The sequence below is a fragment of the Pogona vitticeps genome, chromosome 3 (genome assembly GCF_051106095.1).
Source record: "Pogona vitticeps strain Pit_001003342236 chromosome 3, PviZW2.1, whole genome shotgun sequence".
Taxonomy (NCBI): domain Eukaryota; kingdom Metazoa; phylum Chordata; class Lepidosauria; order Squamata; family Agamidae; genus Pogona; species Pogona vitticeps.
The window spans coordinates 71,820,717-71,847,784 of NC_135785.1; the positions used below are offsets into that span (position 1 = coordinate 71,820,717).

General features: G+C 40.5%; 1 protein-coding gene across 1 annotated transcript; it reads right to left on the bottom strand.

Moving 5' to 3' along the window:
- Nucleotides 1–5,731: 5,731 nt before the first annotated feature.
- Nucleotides 5,732–26,132, bottom strand: OAT (ornithine aminotransferase). The gene is made up of 10 exons (XM_020791521.3): nucleotides 25,993–26,132; nucleotides 20,349–20,555; nucleotides 17,466–17,690; nucleotides 16,171–16,266; nucleotides 13,229–13,356; nucleotides 11,457–11,579; nucleotides 10,243–10,371; nucleotides 8,653–8,766; nucleotides 7,362–7,506; nucleotides 5,732–6,750 (listed from the first exon to the last, which is right to left on the bottom strand). Exons 2-10 carry the CDS (start codon nucleotides 20,539–20,541, stop codon nucleotides 6,590–6,592), a joined length of 1,314 nt encoding a protein of 437 aa, XP_020647180.1. The 5' UTR covers nucleotides 20,542–20,555; nucleotides 25,993–26,132; the 3' UTR covers nucleotides 5,732–6,589.
- Between the last annotated feature and the right edge of the window lie 936 nt (nucleotides 26,133–27,068).

Here is a 27,068-nt window from a genome sequence, read left to right on the forward strand (position 1 = left end):
ACCCAGAGGCACTGTAGAATATTAGACTTAGATAAATTCTGAAGTACTCAAACTCCAGTTCACATTATTTGAATGCATTATACTGATTAAACTGAGCTCCACATTATTTTAGCTATAAATGTGTATTAATATGGGGATCAGTTCAAAAAGTAGGAAAAAAGGGATTATCCAGATAGAACATGGAGTCTGAAATCCCATTGCGCAGCTCTACATGTGCAAAAGTGATGGCAGCAGCAGCAGCGCAAATAGCCACTAATTAAAGGCAGTTTCTGGGTTCCTGCAATTTGTACACAATACAACAAAGCCATGTGCCCCTCAAAATCACCAAAGAAGCCTTTAGTCAGTGGCTACTTGCCACAGATTATGATGTCATCATCGTTGTGTATGTGAAGCCGTATAATAGGATTTCAACCACTGACTAATAAGTGTTAAGATTTTACAATCAGTTTAATTAATAATTAAGATTTCAATCAATTTTCACATGTTGTAGTGATAGCTTACGTTTGTACTGATAAAAGATCAGAAGAAATGTATGTGATTTTTACATGTTGTGCAAGTCATAGCACCATCTTCAAAGAGGCATTTTTCCAGTATGAAATCAGAATGAATGCACACCTCTTTAAATCAAAAATGTTACCACAGGTTTTTCTAAGAAATTCCCAAATAGTATTTTTATTAATTGTGCCAGCTGGTTGCATTAAGAAACACATTCTTTGTCTGAAGTTTTAAAATCAAATCTAAACCAACGAATCAGATTAATTAACAATACAACCCTATATATATATAAAATAAGCCCCAGTGTAATAGGCCTTACTTCCAGGCAAGTCAATATAGGGTTCCAGACTAATTCAATTGAATTAAGGCTCAGTAGACCGTCTACACACCCCTGCTTTCAGCTGCCTTGTCAGCTGCCAAGTCAGGGGACAATTTCTGTACATTCTCCAGAGATGGGAATGAATTTGTTAGTGTCACAAGTCTCAGGTATTCAAATTGGGCACAATGTGTGCCCAATTTTGTGTGGCCACCATTATTTCCCAGCACTGCCTTAACCCTCTTGGGCACAGAGTACACCAGAGCTTCACAGGTTGCCACTGGAGTCCTCTTCCACTCCTCCATGACGACATCACAGAGCTGGTGGATGTCAGAGACCTTGCACACCTCCACCTTCTGTTTCAGGATGCCCCACAGATGCTCAATAGGGTTTAGGTCTGGAGACATGCTTGGCCAGTCCATCACCTTTATCCCCAGCTTCTTTAGCAAGGCAGTGGTCGTTTTGGGGGTGTGTTTGGGGTCGTGATCATGTTGGAATCCTGCTCTACAGCCTAGTCTCCGAAGGGAGGAGATCATGCTTTGCTTCAGTATGTCACAGTACATGTTGGCATTCAATGAACTGTAGCTCCCCAGTGCCGGTAGCACTCATGTGGCCCCAGACCATGACACTTCCACCACCATGCTTGACTGTAGGCACAACACACTTGTCTTTATACTCCTCACCTGGTTGCTGCCATACACGCTTGACACCATCTGAACCAAATAAGTTGATCTTGGTCTCAACGGACCACAGGACATGGTTCCAGAAATCCATGTCCTTAGTCTTCTTGTCCGCAGCAAACCATATGCGGGCTTTCTTGTGCATCATCTTTAGAAGAGACTTCTTTGTGGGATGACAGCCCTGGAAACCAAGTTGATGCAGTGTGCAGAGTGGTTCTGTAGCACAACAGCTGGGTTCTGTGTGTTGAACTTTAATATTTTTATTGCCTGCTGTGATAGTTTTAAAATAATTGTATTAGGTTTTTGAACATGAGACCTATGGACCCTAAGGACAGATAAAAAGGAGGGAAGAGGTTTGTTATGAAAGACTCCTAGCTAAAGATGAGCACAGTCCTCTTTTCCCATTTTTCCCTTCTCTATATTAAAGACAAGGACTTAGCACCATCTTCTGGCAGCTTGTTAAAAGGCACTAAAAACCACGGAACAAGGACTGACTGACTGATAATGGAAAAAGCCAAACCTTGTGATATGCTTATCTTTTGTTGACTTAAATCAGGAGGCCCAAGCTGGATCCAAGTCAACAAAAGAATGTTTATTTTCTTATGCCTGTCACTTCTCAAAAAGTTAAAGAATTTGTTATAATACACAGCCTCTCTAGAGATTAAAACATAATAAATTGAAGAGGAAAAGATAAAAGATTATGATTTCCCCAAAATTCCTTAGTTCAATGTTTGTTGTAAAACCTCCAGTCTAATAAACTTAAGATAGCCTTCCAGTATTATTAACAATATGTTTGATCCACTAGTCAATAATACTCCAGGACTTTTTGGAGTAATAAAGCACCATGCCTGTCTCATTGCATTAGTACCTTCTGGTGGAGTCTTCCAGCTGAAATGTCTCAAAGAAGCAGGCAGTCATGGAAGAAGCTGATCAGGGCAAACCTCTGGAATACACAACAGCCTCAGAAAAAATGCACACTTCCTGAATGTTTGGCACCAGTTTCCCCTTCTGGACATGTTAGAAAATGGTGATGGGTTCTTTTCTTGTCTACTAATATCTGTTACCCACATCTTGATTTAAGCAATTGCTCACTGAGTAGGGGACATAGCATTAGATGACTTACTGGTAAAGACAATAATGCTAGGAAAAGTTGAAGGGAGCATGAAAAGTAGAAGACCAAATATATGATTGTTTGACCTATTTATTTATTTATTTATTTATTTATTTATTTATTTATTTATTTATTTATTCATTTATTCATTCATTCATTCATTCATTCATTCATTCATTCATTCAATTTATATCCCGCCTATCTAGTCAATTAAGACCACTCTAGGTGGCTAATAAAAGAAGCTAGGACCTTGATTTTCAAGAGCTAAGCAGGACTGTTAATGATAGGACATTTTGGAGGTCAGTTATTCATAGGGCTGCCCTGGGTCAGAGGCAATCTTATGGTACATAATAACCTTCAGAACATCAGATACTATGAAGCTAATATGAAGCCAACCTCAGTAAATATTATGAATACTAAAGGCTTTTCAAGAACATGTATATTACTACAAATTCACTAGATAAAATGGTAACTGATCCCTCCTCAAAAAGTCGCTTAACCTTTTAATCAAAAAGGACAACTTGTTTCAACCTACTCTTCAACCACATCTTAAAATATTCTAGATGGCTAGCAAACATGTGATTTCCCCTCCAGGAAATAAATTGCACAACCTTATTTGTGAGCAGCTGTTACAAGCAGATAATCCATCACATACTACACACACACTTTACTTGCAGAGAATTGTCATTTCCAAGGAACAAAATTAATCTTTGTGTGTGTTAGGTATGTTTTTTTCATGCAGTCCAGCTTACTAAATCGTAATTGGATAGATTCCTCAATGTTAACTTTCGGGTATATTTTATTTCCCTCATTTTATGTTTTTTGGCCTTATCTCTAAATACCCTTCCTAAAAACCAGTTCTTCTACACTGTTGATGCTATAATAGTGAGAGAAGGATGACTGAATTGCACTAAAGGCACCTACTTCCTTAAGGGACTTCTCTTTAATAGCATACCTTGGGAAATCTGGGATGCTACTGACATGTCATAGCACTGCTGTGATTTTTTTTCTACCTTTGAGTGCTCTGTCTGAATAGCTAGGATAACGGCAAAATAATGTTAATTTTGGTTAAATGGGGATAACTCCTCCAGAATTTTATCTGGCCAAAAACCAAAGCAGGAAAAGGTATGAAACGGGGGAGGGGGCAGATGTGCTACTGCAACTGGCTGCAAGCACTGCCTCAGTAACACGAGGGACAAGGTAAGCAGCTGGTCAGGAGGCAGAGAGCCACTACCAAGGTGAGACACAGAGATTTTTCTTCTTCTTCTTCTTCCCCACTTATTACTCCAGTAACTCCACAGTGAGTGTGGCTACTAGCACCCTGGTCATGGAATTTTGGGAAAATGTGGGTGAAAACAAAAACATTTCCCATCTCTGGTCCAGCCAATGAGTTATCTTAATAAGCCTCATGGTGCAATAGCTAAACTATAGTATTGCAGCCATAACTCTGCTCACAGTCAGCATTTGATACCAATGGATTTGACAGCTGACTCAAGGTTGATTCAAACTTCCATCCTTCCGAGGTCGGTAAAATGAGTACCCAGCTCACGAGGTGGGCAATGTGTAGCCTATATAATTTTAAAAATGTACATGGACCGGAGAGTTCATTATCGCTATGAGGCAGTATATCAGCAGCACATTTTGCTTTACTATCTTACAAAAGGCTTTCTGCCTGGAGGGATTTAAAGTGGAGCAGAAAGTATATAGGAGCTGAAGTAGTCACCAATGTGATGTGGTGGATAGAGTAACATGCTGGGACTCAGGAGGCCTGGGTTCAAATTCTTGCTCACCCAAGGAAACTCATTATGGGGTGTAAGAACTAGTAAAACCTATCCTGAAAAATCTCACTTACCTTGAAAGCCCTGTTATAAGTCTATTCCAACTTGGACACATAACAACAAAGTAGTGAAGAAGAAGAGACTGTGTAGAGCCTGCATATGGAATCTCTGGCCACAGAAAGAGATGACGGTACCCTGACTGTGGAGATGAATATTCCTTTACAATTAGAGATGAGAACAAACTGTCAAAATGGCAGTTCATCTTGTTTAGTTGTCTGTCAGGGTTGATGAACAACAAATCTCCCTGTGACTGTGGCCATTAAAAAAATGCCCGCACAAGGTGGCCCCCAACCCAACAGGCTGCCCGTCTGCCCTACCACTGTCCCCATCACCTCCTTACCTTGTCTGCCTCCGCCGGCCATACCACCACAGCCTCCACTGCAGGCAGCTTCCATCTTTGCAAAGACAGTGACTGCAACTTCCTTTAGGGCAGCAAAGCCTGCCCTGTCTGCCTATGGGCCCGCCCATCAGATGATTGAAGGGCCACAGGCAAACAAGGCAAACTCTGCTGGCCTAAGCAGCGGCAGCTTCCCTTAGGGCAGCAGAGCCTTGCCTCTCTGCCTATGGGCCCACCAATGAGCTATTTGGTGGGGTGGGTGCATAGACAGAGAGGGAAGACTAGCCTGCTTAAACAGAAGTCACGATTCCAGCAGCCTAGTCTTCCCTCGCTGCCTACGGGGACAAATAAAAATGGCTAAATATTCATCCCTTCACATTTGTCAGGGTCTGCCGAACTGACGAATACAAAGGAACAAAAATTCAATGAATCAGCAATTTCTTACAACGATCACAATTCATTTTTAAAATTCATCCCCACATCTATTTACAGTCTCTAAATAGGATGACAGGATCAGAGATAAGCAGTCAAGAATTCTGTGAGTGAGTGGACAAACCACCATCTTGCCCTTCAAAACTGGGCAAAATGAGACAGATGGCAGTTTCAGACTCTGAGGCTAGTGGGAGGTGTGCAGAAACCCACTTTGGAGATCTGCTGCCTCCTGCAGGAGTTCCCATTTGCTTGCACACAGCTATCCTTGCATATTTTTAGGTAAAACATCTTACGATGACACGTAAACCCCCACAGCTCTCTCATCTAAAGGAAAACTAACTTCATACTATTTGATGTATCAGCACTGCAGTAACAGAAGGAAAAATTCTATAGTCTGAACCAACAGTACCTTGTAGAGAAAGTATCAGTGTAGTCAATTTGTTATAGGCAAGCATATGTATTGGTCAAGGAAGAGAAGTGACCTGCTAAGATAAAAGTGGCTAAGAAATCTCCCAACACGTACACCATACAAATGGAAATTTTATAAATCCCAAGGGAAAAAGAATAAAGATGTTCATTCCTCTTAAACATTTCCAAATTAAAGCAGTTCCCAACAGCGAAATGACAAATCTCTGAGATATCTCATTCTAACCATTAATTGTATTAACAAAATGCTTTTACTCCAATTCAAATAAAACCAGATATGCAATTTTAAAACCATTTTGAACTTCACATTCAAGTTGATCACAATTTCTGGAATCAGCATCCAGTGCCAGTAGGCCAATAAGGTTAATACAAAGTGCACCTGCTTGTTACAGTCACAAAACACTGACTAGGATGACGTCTCGTTTGATCAACCTTCATGAATCAATACATTTTTCTGAAAGTCGAAAGGTTCTACTGTTCTTGATCTTCCAAAGTGATGGTTTCCCAACAAAGAAAATCATTAGCACCTGCAATAAGATTTCAGTCCTCCATTGAGCACCAAATGATGAGAAACATGCCAAATATTTTTTTTTTAAAAAAAAGCAATCTTAGGATATTAGCATTTGATACATTAGATTTATATAATTTACACTTTGGATGAAATGTAAGGAAATGTTCCTAAACAGTTCATAAACATAATTCATTAGATGAAGTTGAACACATTTTCCAAAGTCACAATAGCGTAAAAGCCAATTTCTTTTAATTTTTTCATTTGCTTCCTTTAGATCCGTAATTGGGGAGGGGGGGACCTGAACTATTTGATATCAGAAGACAAGTTTTCATATCCAACAGGATAAAACAAATGCTAAAATCAAGAAAGAGGGCCCTCCAGAATATCGCTTTTGCAAGAACACTAAAGAATCAACTTGCAGGCAGCTTCTGAATGGTGCACTTTCAAAAAGATAACATGGTTTTGTGGATAATATCAATGCACTCTCTGATTTCATCCTCCTTGATTACTAGTGGGGGAGCCAACCGAATGGTATCACCGTGAGTAGGCTTGGCCAGGAGTCCATTATCACGGAGTCGCAGACACACTTTCCACGCATTGTAATCTTTAAAACAAAAATAAAATTACAAGTAATTAGGGTCAGTCAATTCAAAGTAAAAGCTAATATGAAGGAATAAGGAACAAAAGAAATGCCATCAAAATTTATTTCTAAAGAGGCTACAAGAAATATTTTAACTACGCCAATAGGGTACCTTGGGTCCTTTTGAAGAGAAAGGCAGAGTAAAAAATATTGTAAAATAAATAAAATAAATACCTATGCTTCCATTTTTAAAGAGAAATATTAGTCTTCTAAATCCCTTAAGGGAAAAACAGGGCAATACTGAGAGCCATTACATATATTACTGGAAGCAGGCACAAAATTTTGCTATGCCTGGAGCTTCTGCTTCAGCTGAAACGTGCCTCCAAGCATGCTCCATTTTGGCTCTTGACCATCACTTCTCCTTTCTGCTGAAAAATATCTCCCTGCCTCTTTTCTTTCTTTCTTTCTTTAAATAGGAAGAGCAAACAAAAGACTACAATTCCACAGCTCAAACAGCATCATTATACCATGCCATTGCTTGCCAATGGGGATTTTGCAGATTTCCCTTGCAAGAGTGGAAGCACAGCTGTAAATTGCAATGAAGCTTTGTTTACAGGGTATATGAATAATCTTACCTTTGGTTTCTCGAATGACAATGGCATTTAACAATCCTTTCCCTCTGACACAAGTCACAATATCTGAGGGTGTCTTCATAAGCTCATTCCTCAATAAATTACCCATAACTTCTGCATTTTTCACCAATTCTTCTTCTTCAATTACCTACAGCAGTAGGAATTAAAGGCAAGAAAGCTGAATGCTGGGGAATCACCTCAACAAGATAAGGACACACTTTAATATGCTTCTCCTTATAAAACCATCACAGGAATATTGAATCAATCAAAAGGCACAATATATATTCAGCTTAAAAGGCCGATGTGCCATAAAGAGGACACATGATTCTTTGGCAAAATTAATTTAGTGTTTCAAATTAAAACTGATTATTTTCATAGAATTAACAAGGTTTGGTGAAACCAACAGTTATTTCAAAGTGCAAAAAATGGCTAATAGAGATGGAGGATTTGTATTCGTCTCCTGGGGCCAATAGAGTGAGAGGAAGGGATGACAAGTCTCTCTACACAGTTGCTGATTGGCCAGCAGCGCAGGGAGGCACAGAAGCCTCAACCAGGCTGCTTCCATGATTGGCACAGAGAGAAGAACGGCGGCAACAGGCACTACGCTATAAGCTGTAAGTGGACACCCGGTTGCAGGGGGGAAGGTGTAATCAGACCAGTCAGCTGTGATGGCTTGCTTCATATTCTTCTCTCCCAGGAGACAAATATGAATCCATCTCCAATGTCTAAATATTGCCATGTTGTTGCTGCACTTACTAAATAAAATCCAATTAGTTACTTCTGCCATTTCAACTGAGAGGGGGAATTCCTTCTCCCTCTTGCAGCCCCTGTCCCCCACCAGATACCCTCACTGCTCTGTACTTTCTTCCCTGTTCACAAAGGGAGCAAGCAAAGAAGCATAGCAACCTTTTGATAATGCAGAATTGTTACTCAAGTGTTCCCTAGCTTTTGTTACGCAATGCGCTTCAAATGAAAAAATGAACTGAGGGAATATATCAGTTCATTTATGGATGTACGTAACTCCATAAAAACATGAAAATAATTATTCAGTTCAAAAGACAAACAGATCTGATTTAAGGAAGACGTGTTCATTTATTTTGGTATCCAGTTTCACAGATATTGTACATTGATCCTTTTTAGTGTGAGGGCTGCAGGACTGTCAAGAGCAGATTTTCAGGAAACAGTGGAGCTACAGAAGCAGAAGGAAGACATCTGGTCGCACAGACAGAATTCCATTTATGTAACACAGCAAACTATCCATTTGTACCATTTTGAAGGTCTATTATTTACTTACCTCAAGTGCTGCCATGGCTACCCGACAGGCCAGTGGGTTTCCTCCATATGTAGAACCATGTTCTCCAGGTTTTATGGAGAGCATAATTTCATCATCACACAGTACTGCTGAAACCTATGAGATAACAATTATTAAAAGCTTCAAAGGTTAAATATTCTTGTGGATCACAGCACTGTAGAAATTCCACTGAATTACAAGTAGATAATATACTCATGAAACATTTTGCTGCCTACCATCTACAGAGATACTGTTGTTAAACAGAGACCAGACAGCAGTCCTTAGCATCCTTAGCAGTTTACTTTTATGCCCTGTTGCTTTCAGTAGTATACATTCCTAAGAAAACAGAAGGAATAGATTATCTCTGTTGGTCCCAGTGAAGGGGAGCACAATAAGTGTATATGTAGATTTTTGTTGTAATTTTTTATGTTTATTAATAAAAATATTTTTTTCAATGCCTTTCCAGTGGCACTGGAAGTTCCCCTTGACATTTAGTCCAGTCATGTCTGACTCTACGGCGCGGTGCTCATCCCCATTTCCAAGCCATAGAGCCAGCGTTTGTCTGTAAGCAGTTTCCGCAGTCACGTGGCCAGCGCAACTAGACATGGAACGGCATTACCTTCCCACCGAGGTACTGACTCACATTTTACATGCTTTCAAACTGCTAGGTTGGCAGATGAGGATTGAAAGATGGGGGGGGGGGTCTCGGGGTTGGCAGAAGCTGGGACAAGTGAAGGGAGCTCACTCCGTCCCGTGGATTCAATCTTAAGACTGCTGGTCTTCGGACCATGCAGCACAGAGGCGTCTGCGGTTTAACCCGCAGCACCACCACATCCCTATTGTATTATTGTAGCTAACATTAATTTACAGGACAGTTCTGAGATGGAGAACTTCTGTTTCTCCAGTTGCCATAAGCCCCTGCCATTATGACCAGTGATTAGGACTGATGGGAGATGAAATCCAGCAGCACCTGAATGGCCTCAGGTTTCTCATCCATAACGTAATCAGATCACTTCTCGTAAAGCATAGATCAAAGTCGTATTAAGCTTGGACAAGATCCCAACAAAGAAGTTTAAGGTGGAAGCTATGCTCTTCTGTGGTTCAGTGATCCACCCAGTCATTGTATTGTTTTTACACAGACTAACAGAGATCCTTCTTCCTGTCCTCCCTGACTTCTAAACGAATTGCTTCAGAACATTTCTTGATCTCACATCCATTTCCTACATTAAAAATGCTGTATCAAAGAAGAATTACAGCAGTAGGTCCATAATGCCTCAAAAGAACATGGAAAAGCTTACAAACATTGCCCCTTCAAAGAAAGAAGAGTATACCATGGATATAAGAGCATCCAGCAACATTAACCTCCTTTGTAGATATAGTACTGTGCTACTCTCCTTCCCCTACAGCTTGTTTTTTGAAAAGTGGGAATGCTTTGTGAGAACACTACCATGCTGTAAGAGTTTGTATGCTAGAAATGTCATCCTGCCAGAGTTCACCCCATCATTGACCTTTCCTTACAGCTGTTTTATACTTTATTTGTTGAAAACTCCAGAGACATTTAAAATACTTTGTTGCAGAAGAAACAATACTTACAGGGTAGACACCTCCAGAAAGGGCCTTTCCAAGCAGGATGATATCTGGTCTAACATGTTCATGATCAACAGCCAGCATTTGCCCAGTCCTAGCTAACCCAGTCTGGATTTCATCAGCGATAAAGAGAACCTGTTTGTTTTTTTGAAAAGGATTAGTGTATAAGCTGCTGCTCATATTCTGAGTACTTACTACCTCAGTATACGAAGTTCAAAGTGTTTCAACCTACTCCATTCCAAACTACCCGAAACAGAATATAACCATTTCACAAACAAATCCAGTTTTAAAGGCTACTCAACAGAACCAAGTGACAGTTACAATGCATAGCTCTAAAGTTAAAAAAAAAAGTTTAGAATTGTGTACATCATAAGAAATAAGAGGGATGCATCTTAAATAGTAGGAAATACTTTATAGCAAAGGTGGAGAACTATGTCTCGCCAGATTGCCCATCAGGACATCTTCTGGTGATAGAGGATGACAGAGACACACAGCTCCTCACACTCAGAGTGGCCACCATCCCACTTCTCACTGGAAAGCACCAGAAAATAACAGATATTTAAAGGCTCTATACAAACAGATTTTGCAATATAATTCTCCTGACCACATCTCTAACCTAGTATGTCTCTAAATTCCTTTGTAAGTATGATAAAGTCCAAGCGGTGTGTACATTTTAAACATTCCAAAAGGAAAGATTCTCCACTGTTATTCACAAAATTATCTGAAAATAGTCTGATAAACACAGTGAAAAGTAAAGACTAGTTGTCCCAAAGTAGAATAAAGTCCAAACTTAAAGGGTTCACAATCCACAGTCCAGTAAATTTGCTGTCTGCTTAAGATAGGCAGAGAACTGTTAAGATAAGAGGGTTGAGCAATGGCTCACCTATGGGGGAAAAAACTGTTCTAATAGGACAAAACTGAAGTCACTGTGAGAAAATAAGAACATTGAATTCTACAAAAATTCTGACTGCTGGGCCTTTGGAAAATTCAAGAAACTATGTATTATATGCTATTAGGATGCAGAACAAAAATAAAAAGGAATAGACAGACTCAAGTGTTTAAAAACCAATGTCCAGAATGAACGACTATGGTTCTTAAAATACATAATAGCAGTATAAGATCGCAATCTTATAAAAGGCATTCATTGTATTAATTACTTGAAAGGCTTGGTGACTTTGCAAAGTTGAAATGCTCTCTTCTAAGTACAACGAGTTACTTACATTGTGCTTTGTGCAGAGTTCTCGTACACCCGTTAAGTAACCTTCATGAGGAACAATCACACCGGCTTCGCCCTGAATGGGCTCAACCATGAAAGCGGCTACATTTGGATCTTGAAGTGCCCGCTAGAGGAGCATGTTGCAGAGAAAACAAAATAAGTTAAATGCACAAAGAGATACTCTTTCAGCCTCAACAATAACACCTGTACGTTTCTAACTTTAAATGGGTATGCACATACTGATTTCCTAGAGAAATAGTTTGCTACTTATTTTAGAAAAATAGGTGAATACTTCAAGCATCCCATTCCACTCCTCAGTTCCCCTTAAAGTGGGATAAATGGAGAACAGATTGCACCCTTACTATATCATGTTTACCAACATTTAACATTGCAGTTAAAAACAAGTGAGACCTGCAAAATGTTGTGTGGAGTCCCTCAAGGGCCCCAAGACTCCCCACACCTACCTTTCAATCCCCGTCTACTCTTTTTGTGATGCAAACCATTTTATTCCTTTCTCTTTGGATATCAGAAGAACTGATGATTCTCCTATGCCCACTGAAAATGTACCAAGTGCTGGTTTATATCAAATTACCATCACTAAGTTGCAAAATACAGTGGTGCCTCGCTTAACGATTTTAATTGGTTCCCAAAAAAATCGCTATGGGAAAACATCATTAAGTGAAACACATTTTCCCATAGAGATGCATTGAAAACCGGATAATCCGTTCCAATAGGAATGGATTGCCGTCCTTAAGGAAAATCGCCATAGGAAACATCTTTAAGAGAAACGCAGTTCCCCAATGGAAATGCATTGAAACCTATTCAATGCATTTCAATGGTGAAAAAAAATTCACAAAAATTTAAAAAGACTCAGAACAAAGCCAAATTAATTTAACGAAGGTTTTATTAGGTGCACATTTTTAAACATTTTAGAATATTTTAAACATAGCAAAAAACGGGGCTGTCAAAAAAAACATTAAACGAAACAGGGGACCTAAAACCGAAACATGGTCCCAAAATCGCTAAGCGAAAATCGCCCATAGGGAAAATCGTTAAACGGAGCGCAAAATCGCTCCGAAAAAGCCATTGTTAAGCAAATTTTTCGTTAAACGAAGCAATCGTTAAGCAAGGCACCACTGTATGATCTCTGCTAATAAATCATGAACTTTTATGGCCAAGTGAATGCTGGTCTGAATCCAGTTGGTACTACCAATTACAGAACACCAACTGGATCAATGGGATTGATGCAAGCAAGGTACTTTCTAAGGTGTGTGCCTGTGTGCGTGACTTTGCCCACTCTGAGCAAGGCTCTTCCTCTGTGCACCCTGAGCGACTGCTTTCAGCCTCTTTGCTTCCTGACACAATGGAACCCAAATCTGAAGGGCAGCAGCACGCTCGAGGAGCAGAGCCCTGGCTAGCAGGGCTGAAAATTAGAGGGAATGTTGGATGTAAGTGTTGACTCACCATTCAGCAACTAATTAAATGGAATCTATCGCAGTTGGTTCTAGCAACTAGATTTGAGCCCAAGACTTAAATGTACAACCATCTAGGACCAGCTCACCCATGCAAATCCATCATATGCATCAGTGAATAGGATCACATCCATAAACTTCAACATAAAGTGCAATGGCACTACCATTAGCTGTCAAGGACCTTCAATCAGATTCCCAAGACAAACACAAAAAGGAAAAGGAATAGAGAAAAGAATAAAAATAGACATTGCAAAAAAAAAAAAAATCAATACATGAACTCACAGAATAGAAAACAATGTGGTACCTCAAGAGCAGGCAAGTCATTGTATGGAATGACTTCAAACCCTGGCATAAATGGTCCAAAACCATCATAGCTGGAAGGGTCTGTTGAACTTGAGATAGCAGACAGTGTTCTTCCCCAGAAGTTGCCAGCTGGGAGGAGAGAGAAAGTTAACTGCAAGAGCAGCACCCATTCTGATGGCTTACGTATGTAATATAGCCACACTAACTCAAAAATCTTAGGTGATCAGAAATCACATATTTTTAAAAGGTTGATATTTTTATGTTTACAAAGACTGGATCTAAATCAAGCCCCTTTACTAGCTTTGATCCCGTTTACAAGATTATCCTACTTATTTTTGTAACAAGGTCACACCTAAAGAAAGAAATCTCTATAAACCATTTCTGGGGGCAGCAAACACATTCATATTTAAATTTTAAATGTCTTCTTTCTAATGAAAAGTTACTGCAATGGTTAATGAAAAAGGGTATCATTTAAGTAAATAAAATATATTAACCTGACATTGTTTAACAACTAACAGAAAATTTTGGATTTTATGCTTGGAAAAATAAGGAATTGGCGATTATTTGTCTTTTTGCCCCAGCTACCGCAAATTCAAGCTGATCTAATAAAAGATGCAACCTTGCAGCTAAAGGGTCTCTGAAACATGTGTTGAGTGCTACTCCATTTGGGGTGGTGGCACCTATGCACCTGAACTCTTCAGCCTTAGATGAGAGTTGTGGGAAAGTGATGTTGAAGAGAAGCAGAGTGGTCCTGGATTCAAAGCTGCCTCATTCCCTTGACTACACTCAAATAAACACCTAAGACCCATGCCTACCCACAAGTTGGCATTTCTTAATTTCTCTTCAATTGATGTTAGTGGGAAGCACAATGCTGCAGAGTGGTGGAGGGTGGGGTTTCATGTAAATGAGGCTTATTTGGGGGTAGGGCTTATATTTCAAGCATCCTGAAAATTCATACAAGGGCTTAGTTTCAGGGTAGGGCTTATTTTAGGGTATACGTATGCACTGGGAATTAAAGAGAAAAGCCTGCACTTTTCTACTCAGTCAGAAAGGTGTATGAAATGGTGCTAGTTCCACCCAATTCCCCATCGTGCAACATATTGCTTTATGAGTTTGCAGTCTTTCCACACTTCACCGTAAGACTGGACTTTGTTGCTTAAACAGGAAACCCAGCTTTATTCCTCTACTTCCATGCCTTTTTGTGTAACATCCAGCCTGCTGAAGAATTCTGAAGAATGCCTAAGGCATGCTCAGTCATTTGTAATATTTTAATCCATCCTATTAAGGGTATAGGGACGTGGTGGTGCTGCGGGTTAAACCGCAGAATCTTCTATGCTGCAAGGTCTGAAGACCAGCAGTCATAAGATCAAATCCACATGACGGAGTGAGCTCCTGTTGCTTGTCCCAGCTCCTGCCAACCTAGCAGTTCAAAAGCATGTAAATGCAAGTAAATAAATAGGTACCACCATGGTGGGAAGGTAATGGCGTTCTGTGTCTAGTCGCGCTGGCCACATAACTATGGAAACTGTCTACAAACACACACTACCTCTGCAGCTTGGCGACTGGGATGAGCACCGCCCCCTAGTATTGGAAAAAACTGGACTAAATGTCAAGGGGAACCTTTACCTTTACCTACTAAGGGTATACAGGTCTGGCTGGATTCTGAGGTTTTTTTGTTTTCTTTTTGTTGTTTTTCTCTAATAGGCCCCTAAATTTGCTATTTCGTCTTTGCCTCAAAAGATCAAACTGAAAATAATTATTTACCACAATTATTTCTATCCCACATTTTAGGATAAAACTCTTTCCAAGGCTGGTTACCAGTACCAAGGAAAGCATACGAAAAACTCACACTCCATCTGCAGACACCATTCCTACAGGGCAGTTTGGTAGTAGAGGCAGGGAGGACAGGAGTCTCCAGTAAGAGTAGAGATGTGCCACTACCTGCTCCCTGCCTACAGCACCTGCCTGCTCCCATCCCAGAATTCTCCAACAGGACAGTTAGTAACAGACGGCACTGGCAAATGGGGGACAAAAACCAGTCCAGATGTAGCATCTTTTAATCTGTCGTTTGGAATTTCTTTTCTCCTTTTCACTGAACATATCCAATGGATTTTATGAATCAAAAGCTTCTAACTCTGAACTTCAAACAACTTTACAGTTAAGGGGGTCAATTAAGGTGCAAAGTCATAACTAATAGCAGATTATAGTTTAACTAATCCACATGTTAAAGACATGCATCAGCTGCAACATTAGCAAAGACCATTTTGAGGGGAGGGGACCTTACATGTTTCTTTAAAAGGAACCATTCTGTAACAACTAAACAGAGCCAAGAAAAACTGGTCCATCAGATTGCAGCTGACTAGTTCCTAGGCATTCTGTCTCAATAAGAAGACATACAGACTGTGACACATACAAAATGTGACACACACAGATTGTGGTCCTGACTTACTAGCAGCATTCTAAGCCCCATAGTCCACAACACACAAAGTTTAACCTTCTCACTTTGACATCGTTTGTTTATGCCATCAAATAACACAAGAACCAATGTTTCCTCTAAGCACCACAGGCATGCAGGTCCACAGAGCTGCATCAAGCGCACGCAGCTGAGCAAGTGTTAACACCCATCTGCTTTCAGTTCCTCCAAAACCTGGCAAGCAAGGGGCGAAGCACCTGCACAGTGCTTCCGAAAATTAGAAGAAACTTTGAGCTAATTGGTTAAAATGTGAAAAAGAGAGGAGGCAAAACAATACAGTTTTAATTTAAAATATGCAGTGGATTGATTGCAAGCAACAGAAAATACAATATGGCATACTTCATATTTCTGTAAAGGGAGAAAAACTCCTTCAATGCAAATATAATCTTAGTTTAAGATAATCTACAGTGTCCATCACCTTTGCCTTACAGTCTGGCAATGCTTTCTTGCAGTACTAAGCTCTGGCATACCTGCAAAGATAATCTTTGCCTTGTACTTCGGGATTCCTTTCACTGTATATGCCCATTTGCGAGCCAGTTTACATGCTGTTTCTCCAGCCTCGACACCTAAGGCAAGAGAACATGTACATAGGGTAAGGGGAGCACAGAAGAAGACATCCATTAATATCAGAAGCTATGATGTGGACTACCTCCAACAGTATAATGAAAAGATCTGGTAAGATAAATACACTCCTTACAAAAACCAAAGCAGGAGCAAGCTCTTAGTTTCATAGCCCCAAATTCAGGTGGAATACAACAGCACGCAGAAAATTGTGGAGTCATCTCCCCCTTCTATTCACTCTCCTTTGCAATGGCAAATTATGCAGCTGATTTTGCAAACAGTGCAAGACTGCTCATGCAAAGGAGAGCCTGTGGGAATATGTGAATGAGGAAATGGTTATGCAACTGCCCAAGCGAATGGGATTCTAGCCCTGGAGTCAGAGAATTGTAATGCTAGAAGAAACTGTTAAGGAACAACCCCTGCCAAAGCATAAAAGTGGAACACTTTGAATCCTAGGAAAAGGCGAAAGAAAAGCAATACCAGTCTCCACAAATCCATGTCTGGTTTGTCTCTCTCTCTCCCCTCCAGTGAGCAAATATGTCAGGGCCAAGGAACCAAGAGTGGTTGGTTCACTTGGGAGTATGAGAGAATTAAATGCATATACAGTGGTGCCTCGCTTAACGAGCACACCGTATAAAGACGAATTCGCATAGCGATCCGTTTTTTTGGATCGCTAATGCGAAGGCATAACAACAGTTCCAATGGGCAAAAATCGCTTAGCGACAATCGGTAAGCGTATCGCTTACCAATTTTCGCTTAGCGATTTTTTTCAATCAGCTGTTTGGCAGTTCCAAAATGGCCACCGGACACCCGAAATGGCCGCGCGCAGCGTTTTCGCGCCCTGCCCTTGCTTACCGAGGGCGCGAAAATGGCGGCCGGATGGGGGAAACATCGCAGAACGGTGAGTTTTGTGCCCATTTGGAACGCATTAAACGAAGCCAATGGGCTTTTCCGTTCCGTATAGCAATGTTTCCCTATAGCGAAGGTTAATCCGGAATGGATTAACCTCGCTATGCGAGGCACCACTGTAGTTGATGGTAGTAAGCTGCCTTAGAGTAGTCAAAGCAAAGACAGAACGCTACACCCAACAGATCTCCAAATACCCAGGAAGCAAGTTCAAACTACAGAAATCCACACATGTCCCCTGCAGTTTTTCATTCAAATTAAAGGATACACACACTTTGCAGAAAACAGAGAACATTACCTGTATTCATAGGGAGCACTTTGTTGTATTTAAACATTTTAGTGATATATTCTTCATATTCACCAAGCACGTCATTATAAAATGCTCTGGAGGTAAGAGTCAGTTTGTCACACTGGGATTTCAGAGCAGCTACAATCTTTGGGTGACAATGTCCTTGATTGACAGCACTGTAAGCACTGAGGAAGTCAAAATATTTTTTGCCTTCTACATCCCACACATAAACACCTGGAAAACAAATTAGGATAGGTTCTAGCAGAATACTAAAAGAACACAACCTGCATATAACCATTTCACAACATTTATAGTTTGGGAGAATTCAGGGACAGAGTGACTGACACACAAGTGTTTGAGACTCCAGTCCTGTGCTGTTTCACCTAGGAGTAAATTAAACTCAGTGTTGAGTGGCCATGTTCAGGATTGTTCAGTGAGTCACTCAACTGATAAAAAGCATGAGATAAACTATTTGCAAAGCACGATCTCCCTCCTATAAATTTTGCATTTCAGTAAAACCTACCTCACATGTTTCTTTTTCTAGAGAGGTTTGGACAAAAAAGATTTACAATTCATCTTTTTGCAGTTTAAAATTGTTTTCATATATGTACAAAGAACACATGAGTTACAAAGGCTGGGGTAGACTACAATGTGACAGTTGAGAAAGACTGATGTCCAAAAGCACAAACAGTTAAAGTTAAAGGGAAAAAGTTACTCTATTCCCTTGAAAATTGTACTGCATTTTTGCCAAGCAAATCCTTAATGTGCACTATGAATTGCCAAGAAGATCTCCTCTTTCCTAGTGCTGACTGTGAGTAAAACCTATGATAATCTACTGTTGATTACCACAGATAGCACTCTTAGTTAACTTTAACTGGCAAAGACCGCCCTGTTTGACAGAGATTTCCCATCTCCTTCCAGGACACAGCTCCTTGGAGGCATTAATTAATTGTCAGTTATAGTTTCCAAGAGGATCAGCATGCAGCAATCTGCATTCAAAAATGAGATGTGTTCAATAATCATGGGAAACCAGAGGTTCCCCCCCAACATGTGATGAGCAGATTTTCCCATTTAGGTTATGCTGACATTTCACTCTCAGTGCCCAACACGCAGCTTTTGTCCAAATCATTGTAAGGCAGACCAGGCATCCCAGGTGAACTCACATTTTACAATGAGGAAGCCTTTTGTAGGTCTACGTACAGAATGAAGCCAAGGATAAGATAAGATAACTTTATTACAGTCAAAGACCAGCAGGATGACGCCAAGGGAAGGCTATTTTCAAGTTTCCAAAGTGAGCAGAAGGTAACATAAGGTGCCTTCCTTTTTCCCAATCGATATGCTTCAGCAGGCTGCAAGATGCCAAGATGAAACAGTTTATTTGTCCTCAAGAAAGAGCCTGATAGGACTGCTGTACACTGCCTTGTTAACTTATTTAGCTGCCAAACAAATGTTCACTGAGATAATACTGTTGTACCAAACCTCTACTTTGCAGTTGCCAGCCAATAAAAAAGTTGACCTGTAAATAGTTTCCAGACACTTTTCTGCAAGCATTAATCTAACATTACAAGGTTATCTAGTAGCAACAACAGTTAGACTTTGACACTACTTAAGCTTCTAATTAGACTAAAGATGCATTCCCATGACACGGTGAAGCTTGCTGAAGGCAATAAAACTTCAGCATGATAACTCCAGTAAACAATTGGTGCTCAAAAAAGCACCACGTGTTATGTCTGAACAAGGTTTTATATGCAATGTTCTTGCACGAGGTGCATGTTACAACTGTACACATGCACAGGAAGCCTGGACTGACCACCCCAGTTTATTACCAACAAATTGGTTGTTTCTTTTTTTAACACATTACCTGCCCAGTCTTTATCTATATTGTAACAACTTAATATTCCTTTCTGTCCTTCTATCAATTTCTATTTGCTGGTTTACACCTTCCTCTAAATGTCTTATGTCTCTTGCAAAAGCAGCCTCCAGATAAGTCCCGTTATACTTTGCCTTCAGGTATAAAGTTTGTAATCATCATAATTATGCTCATGAAACGAATGCTACCATGCAATTACTACCATATGTACACATACAGCAAGGAGGTAGCCCCAACTTCCCTCCTCTGCCTATGCACTCATTTTACATGCAGTAGAAACATGTTGTCGGGATCTGGCCCGTACTGCCCTGGGAGCTGTAAGATCAGGGCCAACCTAAGCCAGGAGTGGCCTGGTGTTTGCAGGTTCAGGCCCCAGGAATGGGACTAGGAGGTTACCATCTCTTGCTGTAGACAACTCCCAACAGGCCCCTTCCTTCTACTTCTTTGCTCCTTTCCTCCCCCAAGTATAAATCACATGAGCTTACTGCTTCTCTCTTTCCTGGAAAAGGAAATCAGGACAGACATACAACAGCAGCTTCAGATTCTTCTGTACACCTCAGCTGGTTAAAAAGACAACTGAGTACTATGGCTGTTGACAACCTCAATATTCTCTCCCTTCTGAAAAAAAAAGCAGGAATGACAAGCAAAAAAGACTGAGCATATCTACCAGCAGTAGTGCCCTGTAATTATTGCTTCTTGCAGTAATAGTTCATCTGTCATGGGGGGGAAGCAAAAAAAAAAAAAGTGCATACTTGAATTGTACAGGTGTTACGTGGTGTCAAATTGCATCTAGTATATGATGACCTTAGTACAGTTCTCAAAGTATGTAAGACATTTAAGGAGCAGTTTTACCATTGCCACCCCCTATTGAGTTTCCATGCCCAAGTGGGGATTTGAACCCAGGTCTCCCGCGTCTTAGTGCATTCCTCTGTCCACTCCACCACACTAAAGTCTGTGTACCCCAACACTACTTAAATCACTGTTGCCTATGAACATACTAGATAGTCTGAACAATAAAATACCTTTTCCTTTTTCAAGTGCAACAGGGAGTGGATGGTAGTTATGTGCACCATATTTAGATTCACGTTCAAATATGTATTCAGATGACGGTGGGCCTTGGACCGTTTTCTTAGTTGCAACTGAGGTTGCTGAGCTCACTGAAGCATGAACACCCCGACGGAGAAGAGTAAGTGGACAAGCCAGTTTGGAAAACATGATTACAATATGATCTGAAAATAGAAAAGTTCACAATGAGCAAAATGGGTAAGAAACCAAGAGATTTGTATGGGGCAATTGCTTCAGCAACAATGTTACAAAAGGACTCATTATTGTTTATTAAATGAAACCTAGAAAAAACATTGAGGTTACAGGTAGGAATTGGAATAATTTTCTTATATTAACTCAGTATCCCAATGCCATTAAGATAATCAAGATCCCAATGCATTGGGGTGGAGGGTTGAATTCTTCAGCTATAACACACAGAGTGGATTCTGCTTCACAAAGGATGATACCAACTTTCCAATTGCTGACTATAAAATTAAGGCCTCCACAGGAGACTCAAATGTAGGCTTCCATTTGAAGCCTCTGCCTAATATGCTACACTCAGGCATATCATTGTTGAGATGTACTGTATATGTTCACTAATAACGAAACATAATTAGATATCATTAAACTAGTACTAATATAAAGTACTCTAGAAATTAAATAAATTGATAAAATTATCCAAAATAAAAATAGCAATGATAGCCAGAATCCTACTGGTTAGTCACTCCAGTTGAAACACATTGGCATAAACAGAAGTAGTGAATTCCTCCTAGTTAATAAGTCACAATTTTTATCCCTCATCATGTGTCAGTTGCATGAGCTGGGGTATGATAAGAGATAGAAGTTGTTCAATAATAGCAATTCACCTCTGCAGTTATGCCAGTGTAACTAACCAAGAGGATTCCAGCTAATCAACAATTGGCTGAATGGTGAGATAAAGCCAACAGCTCCAGCGTACTCAACCTTGTAGGTCGACAGGAGAAGGAGGAGGAATGCTGCTGGAGGAATTTATGGCTTTGGATTGACCATGAACTCTGATTTATTGGCTTGGTAAAATGGACTGACTAATTGCTACTCTGTGAATGACCTAGGACTGAACTAAATGGACTATGCTGTATGTATATTCTGCAATACTAATTCAATATAAGATTCTATTGCAAAAGCTGTCTGTCTGCTTCATATCTTCTTGGATTGCCTTTAACCTCTGGTGAAAGCTATGCCCTCTAGTGTCCATAACATTCTGTATTTGCACACTGTCACATAGGAAAAACCTGTAAGATCACATCAATGATATGTCATGCAACTTCACATTACCTATCAACGTCTACCTAGATACTTTCTGAAGATTTACAAGTAGTACATGATGACAACAGCCAGACTGTGTTTGCCAGCATCTGGTATCGATATGTGTAGTAATGGAGACCATTTCCCATCTTGTAAGGTGGACCTTCCAAAGTAGGCCAAGTCCACACACTTCTAACCAGTCCAGAGATCCACTACAACCATTCACACCTCTAATACCTGTCAAGGAGTTCCAGAGTTATGCAGTAGCTTTTGCTTGAGAAAAAAAAAACAATTCCATGCTGCAAACTTCTCATTCAGATAGTTGGCTTTTCTCTTACTTCCTGACAGGTATAAACTGCATAGTCTGGTAGTGAGACTGAGTGGCATGGCAGAGGAAGTGGGGAAAGAAAAGCTACTTTAATAGATTTGTTCAGAAAATCTGCACTCCAAACCATGAAGCCAAATCTAGAGGATATGTGTTTTACAAGACAGGTACAAGAAGAAGAAACAGTGTAACTTCTAAGCTATGATAACTGGAACAGATGTTCCAGGGTGACCAAGCAGCAAAATAACATATTCTGTTTATTAAGTTTTTCTATACGTTGGCAGAACATTCATCCAATTAAGTCTCCCATCATATGGGGTCCACATTGGAGGAAAAATGTACGGTACTTCTCACCTTGCCTACTGAATAGGAAGAGCCTATTTAGATTTACAAGCCCAAGAAAGACATGCAGCCTTCAAGAAGCATTGTGGATGCCAGCTAGCTGTCCTAGTAAAAAGTATTCTGTAGCTCTGGAAAAATGGGCAATGAAGTGCAGTTCAGTATGCCAATATCAAAGTGTCTGTTGTACTAATAGAATGTATTATTGAAATATTACTTTCCTAGCTGCTGGTAGAAAAAAAACTGGAAAATCAGAAGAGAGCTTAGTTACCTGGACTCTTGGACTTTTGATTCTGCCAGCAAAGGATTAAGAATATTTTTCCATCCGGTTGACATTGCTACACAAGTTTTCATACGTGAGTTTTTAAAGACCAACTAATCTGAGCTACAATAGAATTCCTGTTGCCAGATTGCTTCACCCTGACAGTGCCTAATCCTTAAACCAAATACGTAGGATCTGTTTTATCTTTCAGTACCATTTGCTATCTGCCAATGGAAACCCACATGTGTGTATGCATATTTTAGACATGACATATACAAGATTTAAGAACTGAGACATTCTGTAAGCATGCAAAGTTCTCTATTCAGAAGAAAGCCACTTGTCTTTTAAATTCAGCCTCAATCTCCATCTGAAATACCTGCATTATAAGAGCATCACGTAAATAGACTGGAGTTATATTCTGCTACTAAGAACATCTTTACTTGTGTGCACATCTCAAGTACAGAAAGCAGACTTCCAAATGCACAGCTGTAAAACTAATGATTGCTTTGGTTGTGTAGAGTGGCTTGACTACTCTATGCAGCTTCTAGTCCATGTTTGTTTAAAATCACATTTTTCAGATATTCTGACATTTCTAAGCCACCATGGAAAGTTCCTTGAAGACATTGTAAAAATAAACAAAAAATACAGAAAATTGAAAAACACTTGAATTGATAACTGTGAATGTTTCCTGAACTAGCAGTTTTCCTGGATGAGTGGTAAGCAGACCAGTGCCTGTCAAATAACACAGTGAGAAAAAGTTGTTTTGAGTAGCAGACAGAGAGTTGAAGGTGAAATGTACACGGTCTTTTTCTGTAGATCGGGCAGTACAGCATAAAACTGCCCTGAAGTTGTGTCTGCCTCCACATCTGCTAAGTTCATCTATTTGCATATAAAGCAAAATGTAACCAGAGCTTTCCAGTCTCAAGAAAACTAGGCAATGCTACTCCAGATATTTATCTTGTATCTTTCACTCACTCCCAGTCCTTTGTCCATCTAACAAGCCTATTCATACTAGGCAGAAGTGAAACCAACGTGGAGGATGTATCAGGGGTCTCCTACCAACTCTTCTCAGACTGAAGAAGCTACCTGAATGAGTAGTGAAATGTTTCAACCTAATAACAAAATAAGTCCAGTTGCCATGACTCAACTTCCAGATAACTTCACCTAGATGACTGAGAATCTTTACAAATATTCTTCAGAAGGAGCCAACAACTATTCTTTTTAATATTAACACAGGATGACAATGCAATTCCAAAAAGACATTCAGAGGTTTCACAAGAAAAAAGAGCAAGTACTTCACCATGTCAAAATTTGGAGAAGACCCAGATGTAAAATTGCATCATTGAAAGTTACATCAGACTGAAATACTCACTGTGATAGGACTGTACAGGATGGGTTCCATCAGGAGAAAAAAATCTGGCCTGCTTAATATGTATAAATAAATAACAGATGCTACTTTTTCCAAATATTAAGAGCTGACCTATTGAAGTGAACAGGTCTAAATGTTATCAATTCAATTCTTTTAAAAACCTCCAGTTTATGAATGTGGGATATAGTGCTTCTCTGCCACAATTCGAACATACAGGAAATGACCCAATATTGCTGCACAATATCATGCTCATGTTGTCAGCAGGAAAAAGGATGTCAAGCTTTACATAGCAAAGAGCAGCCTGAATGTTGACAACACCAATGGCAATGGTAAAGACAGTCTACAGGATACCATCTTCTGTTCACTACCATTCACAAATCAACACCACACAAGGGAAAATCCCAAAAGTTGATCCTTTTTTCATCACTTAACCACTTCTCACCCAAAGACAAAGCAATTGTCAGGGCTCTTTTTCAAAAAGTGTGAATGGTAGCAAGCAGAAGAGGGTACCCTGTAGACCATCTTGACTGCTGCCAACATTCCAGCTGAACAAGCCAGGGTGCTTCCTTTGTGGTGGGTTTATTGCGAGACCTTGCAGTAAGCATCTTCTTTTGTCTGGCCTGTTCCCTCCCAACAAACTAGAGAATCAAGGTTTTGTTAGCATAGAACCATATAAAGAAAAGAAGTTGCCAATCACTAGAAAACACAATAAACTAACACCAATTCATTTGGGCTCTCTCACTGCAACCAGGAGCAATCAATTAGTATGCACCAAAACATGATTCATTCATGACAAGTCAGTGTCCTTGGTTGGCTGCATTGTACAAACATGACTTTGGGATTCACCACTATTACAGAACAGCAAAAGGAAATGAGGCAGTATTTTCTACATAAAATATTATTTATATTTGTGAAAAATCAATTTTTATACATGCCACTCAACAACAAATTTTAAAACCACATTTGTAATGTTATTTAACAATGTCTCTATCTTGGATGACTGAAAAGGTATTCTTGAAGAGCTGAGTCAGTACTGAAGAGGGGATGTTGCTCAAAATGCATATATTCAACTCGCTTTAGCTTCTATGAACTGGATTTGCAAGGTTTGTATTGTTTCCAAAACCCACAAAAGCCTGTTCAACTAGCAGCACCAGTATAACAAAAAACAAATCAAACATCCATTTATATCATAGGTGCCCCCATTTCCCTGAAGCCAATTTACATTTGAAAATCACTGCCTTTTTCCACCTGCAATCTTTGCCATACAATGCCTGGAAAGTCCAACTTTGGGTGGATGGAGACGATTGTTAAAATACCCTTATTCCACTGGAGCCCTGTAGTTCTCTACAACTGGGAGAAATGAAGACAGCTAGGCATTAAGTCTAGCCAATACAAAGCATGATGAGGGCTGATGACATCTGAGCTCAATTATACCTGGACGGCAGCTCATCCCCCATCGTCATAAGACATCACATATTACTGTAGAGTGCAAGATGATGGACAGAGGCGTCTAAGGCATCGCCAGTTATGTCCGAACCGCCCATACCCTCTATTCCGTGAGTAGGGAAATAGGCCCTCCTGCTCCTATGCCTCACCACTGGCCAGCCTAGCTGGGGTTGATGGGAATTGAAATCCAACAGATTTCAGGACTAGTACCGATTCCCCATGTAGGCTACACATCCCTTGCAGTGACATGGGGGGAAACACTGCCTCTGCTCAAGAAGTCATGCAAAAGCTGACCAGGGGCAGTAAAGCTAAGGACTTGGCGCGCCATCAAACCAAGTAGGGGGATTTTTGTTAAATTAAGAAAAAAACTGCAGGCAAGCAGAGAGTTTGGAGCGCAAAGGCGGAAAGGGCATTAACCGACCCCCCCAAAAAAGCGGCCCTCGCTAGCCCAGCATCCTCTCTCTGCCTTGCCACGCAAAAACGTCCCCAACTGACAGGCCTTGCCCAGGAAGGCTCCTGCCAGAGGCGCAACCCCGTTTCCCGCGCCGCCTGGCCCCACCTGGGGGCCGCCTCCGCGCCCAAAGCCCCGCGCGGTACCTGCGAGAGCCGAACGTCGCTCCTGTCTTCGCCGAAAGCGCTGGGAGGAAAAAGGCAGCAGCGGCTCAAAAGACCGGCCACGTCACAAGCCCACGCTCACGACGAAGCTCCGCCGAGGCGCCCCATTGGCTTCATCTGCAATGCCCCACCAATCACGGCGTCATGATCCTGCCTCCCCCTTAGAGTTCCCCATTCCTATTGGCTGGCTGCTGCCCCACCTCTCTCCGTCATTGATCTTTTTTAGTACGTTCCAGCCTCCGTTCCCAGCCAATCAGAGGGCGGAGTTTCTGGAGGCTTCGGTCTTTTCCATTTTGTCCACGTTTTATTTCCAATATCTGCTCTGTATTGAAGTTGTGGTTTTCCCCCCCCCCCTTTACCGCTTGCCGACCCGTCCCTTTAATTGTATACACGTTTTCATTAAGGATTCTCTTTTATTTTTAAACAAACAAAAGCCTGACGATTGTAGTTTGATAAATATGCCAAGAATTCTCTACTAAAAAAAATCCCTTTTTGTCTGACAAAATTATGGTTCCTAGAATCAAGGACAGAGAGGAAATGATTAATCTATGAGATAAAGCAGGGGCTGACCTTTATGGAGCTACTGCTGGGGGGGGGTTGCATGTACACTCCACAGGCATATCAGTTTAATTCCATTTAATTGGCATTGGATCTATATTACAGAACGCAGGGATCTGTAGTTTGTGAAGGATGGTGTGATCAGACAGCTAGAAAGGGTTGTGTCTGATCTCTCCAGAAAAAATTGCTTTGCTGGGAGTGATTTTCCTTAAAGTAAGACTTCTGTCCATGCAAGAATTTACTCTGCCCGAAAAAAGAGTAATCCTGCATCTGGATCACGGTCAGGCTGGATCGCTATATCATGTATGTTATATGATCGCTGGAAAAAGCTCCTCTGGAGCACACTACAAAGTAGTCTATTTCCTCATCTGATCATACCTGGATTCAGACTTCACTGTTGTTGTTCAGGGCAGTACACTTGACTTAAGGACTCAGGGAGAGAATTCTAAGTACCTCACCAAACTACTAATCCCAGGATTCCATAGGATAGAGCCATGGAA

Excerpts from the sequence above, each read along its gene's own strand:
- OAT (XM_020791521.3), bottom strand. The coding sequence starts at position 20,541 with ATGTTTTCCAAACTGGCTTGTCCACTTACTCTTCTCCGTCGGGGTGTT. Across the intron at positions 13,357-16,170 it reads GGCAAAGATTATCTTTGCAG|CTGGCAACTTCTGGGGAAGA; the intron begins GTATGCCAGAGC and ends CTCTCCTCCCAG. Across the intron at positions 8,767-10,242 it reads TTTCTGGAGGTGTCTACCCT|GTTTCAGCAGTACTGTGTGA; the intron begins GTAAGTATTGTT and ends GTTATCTCATAG.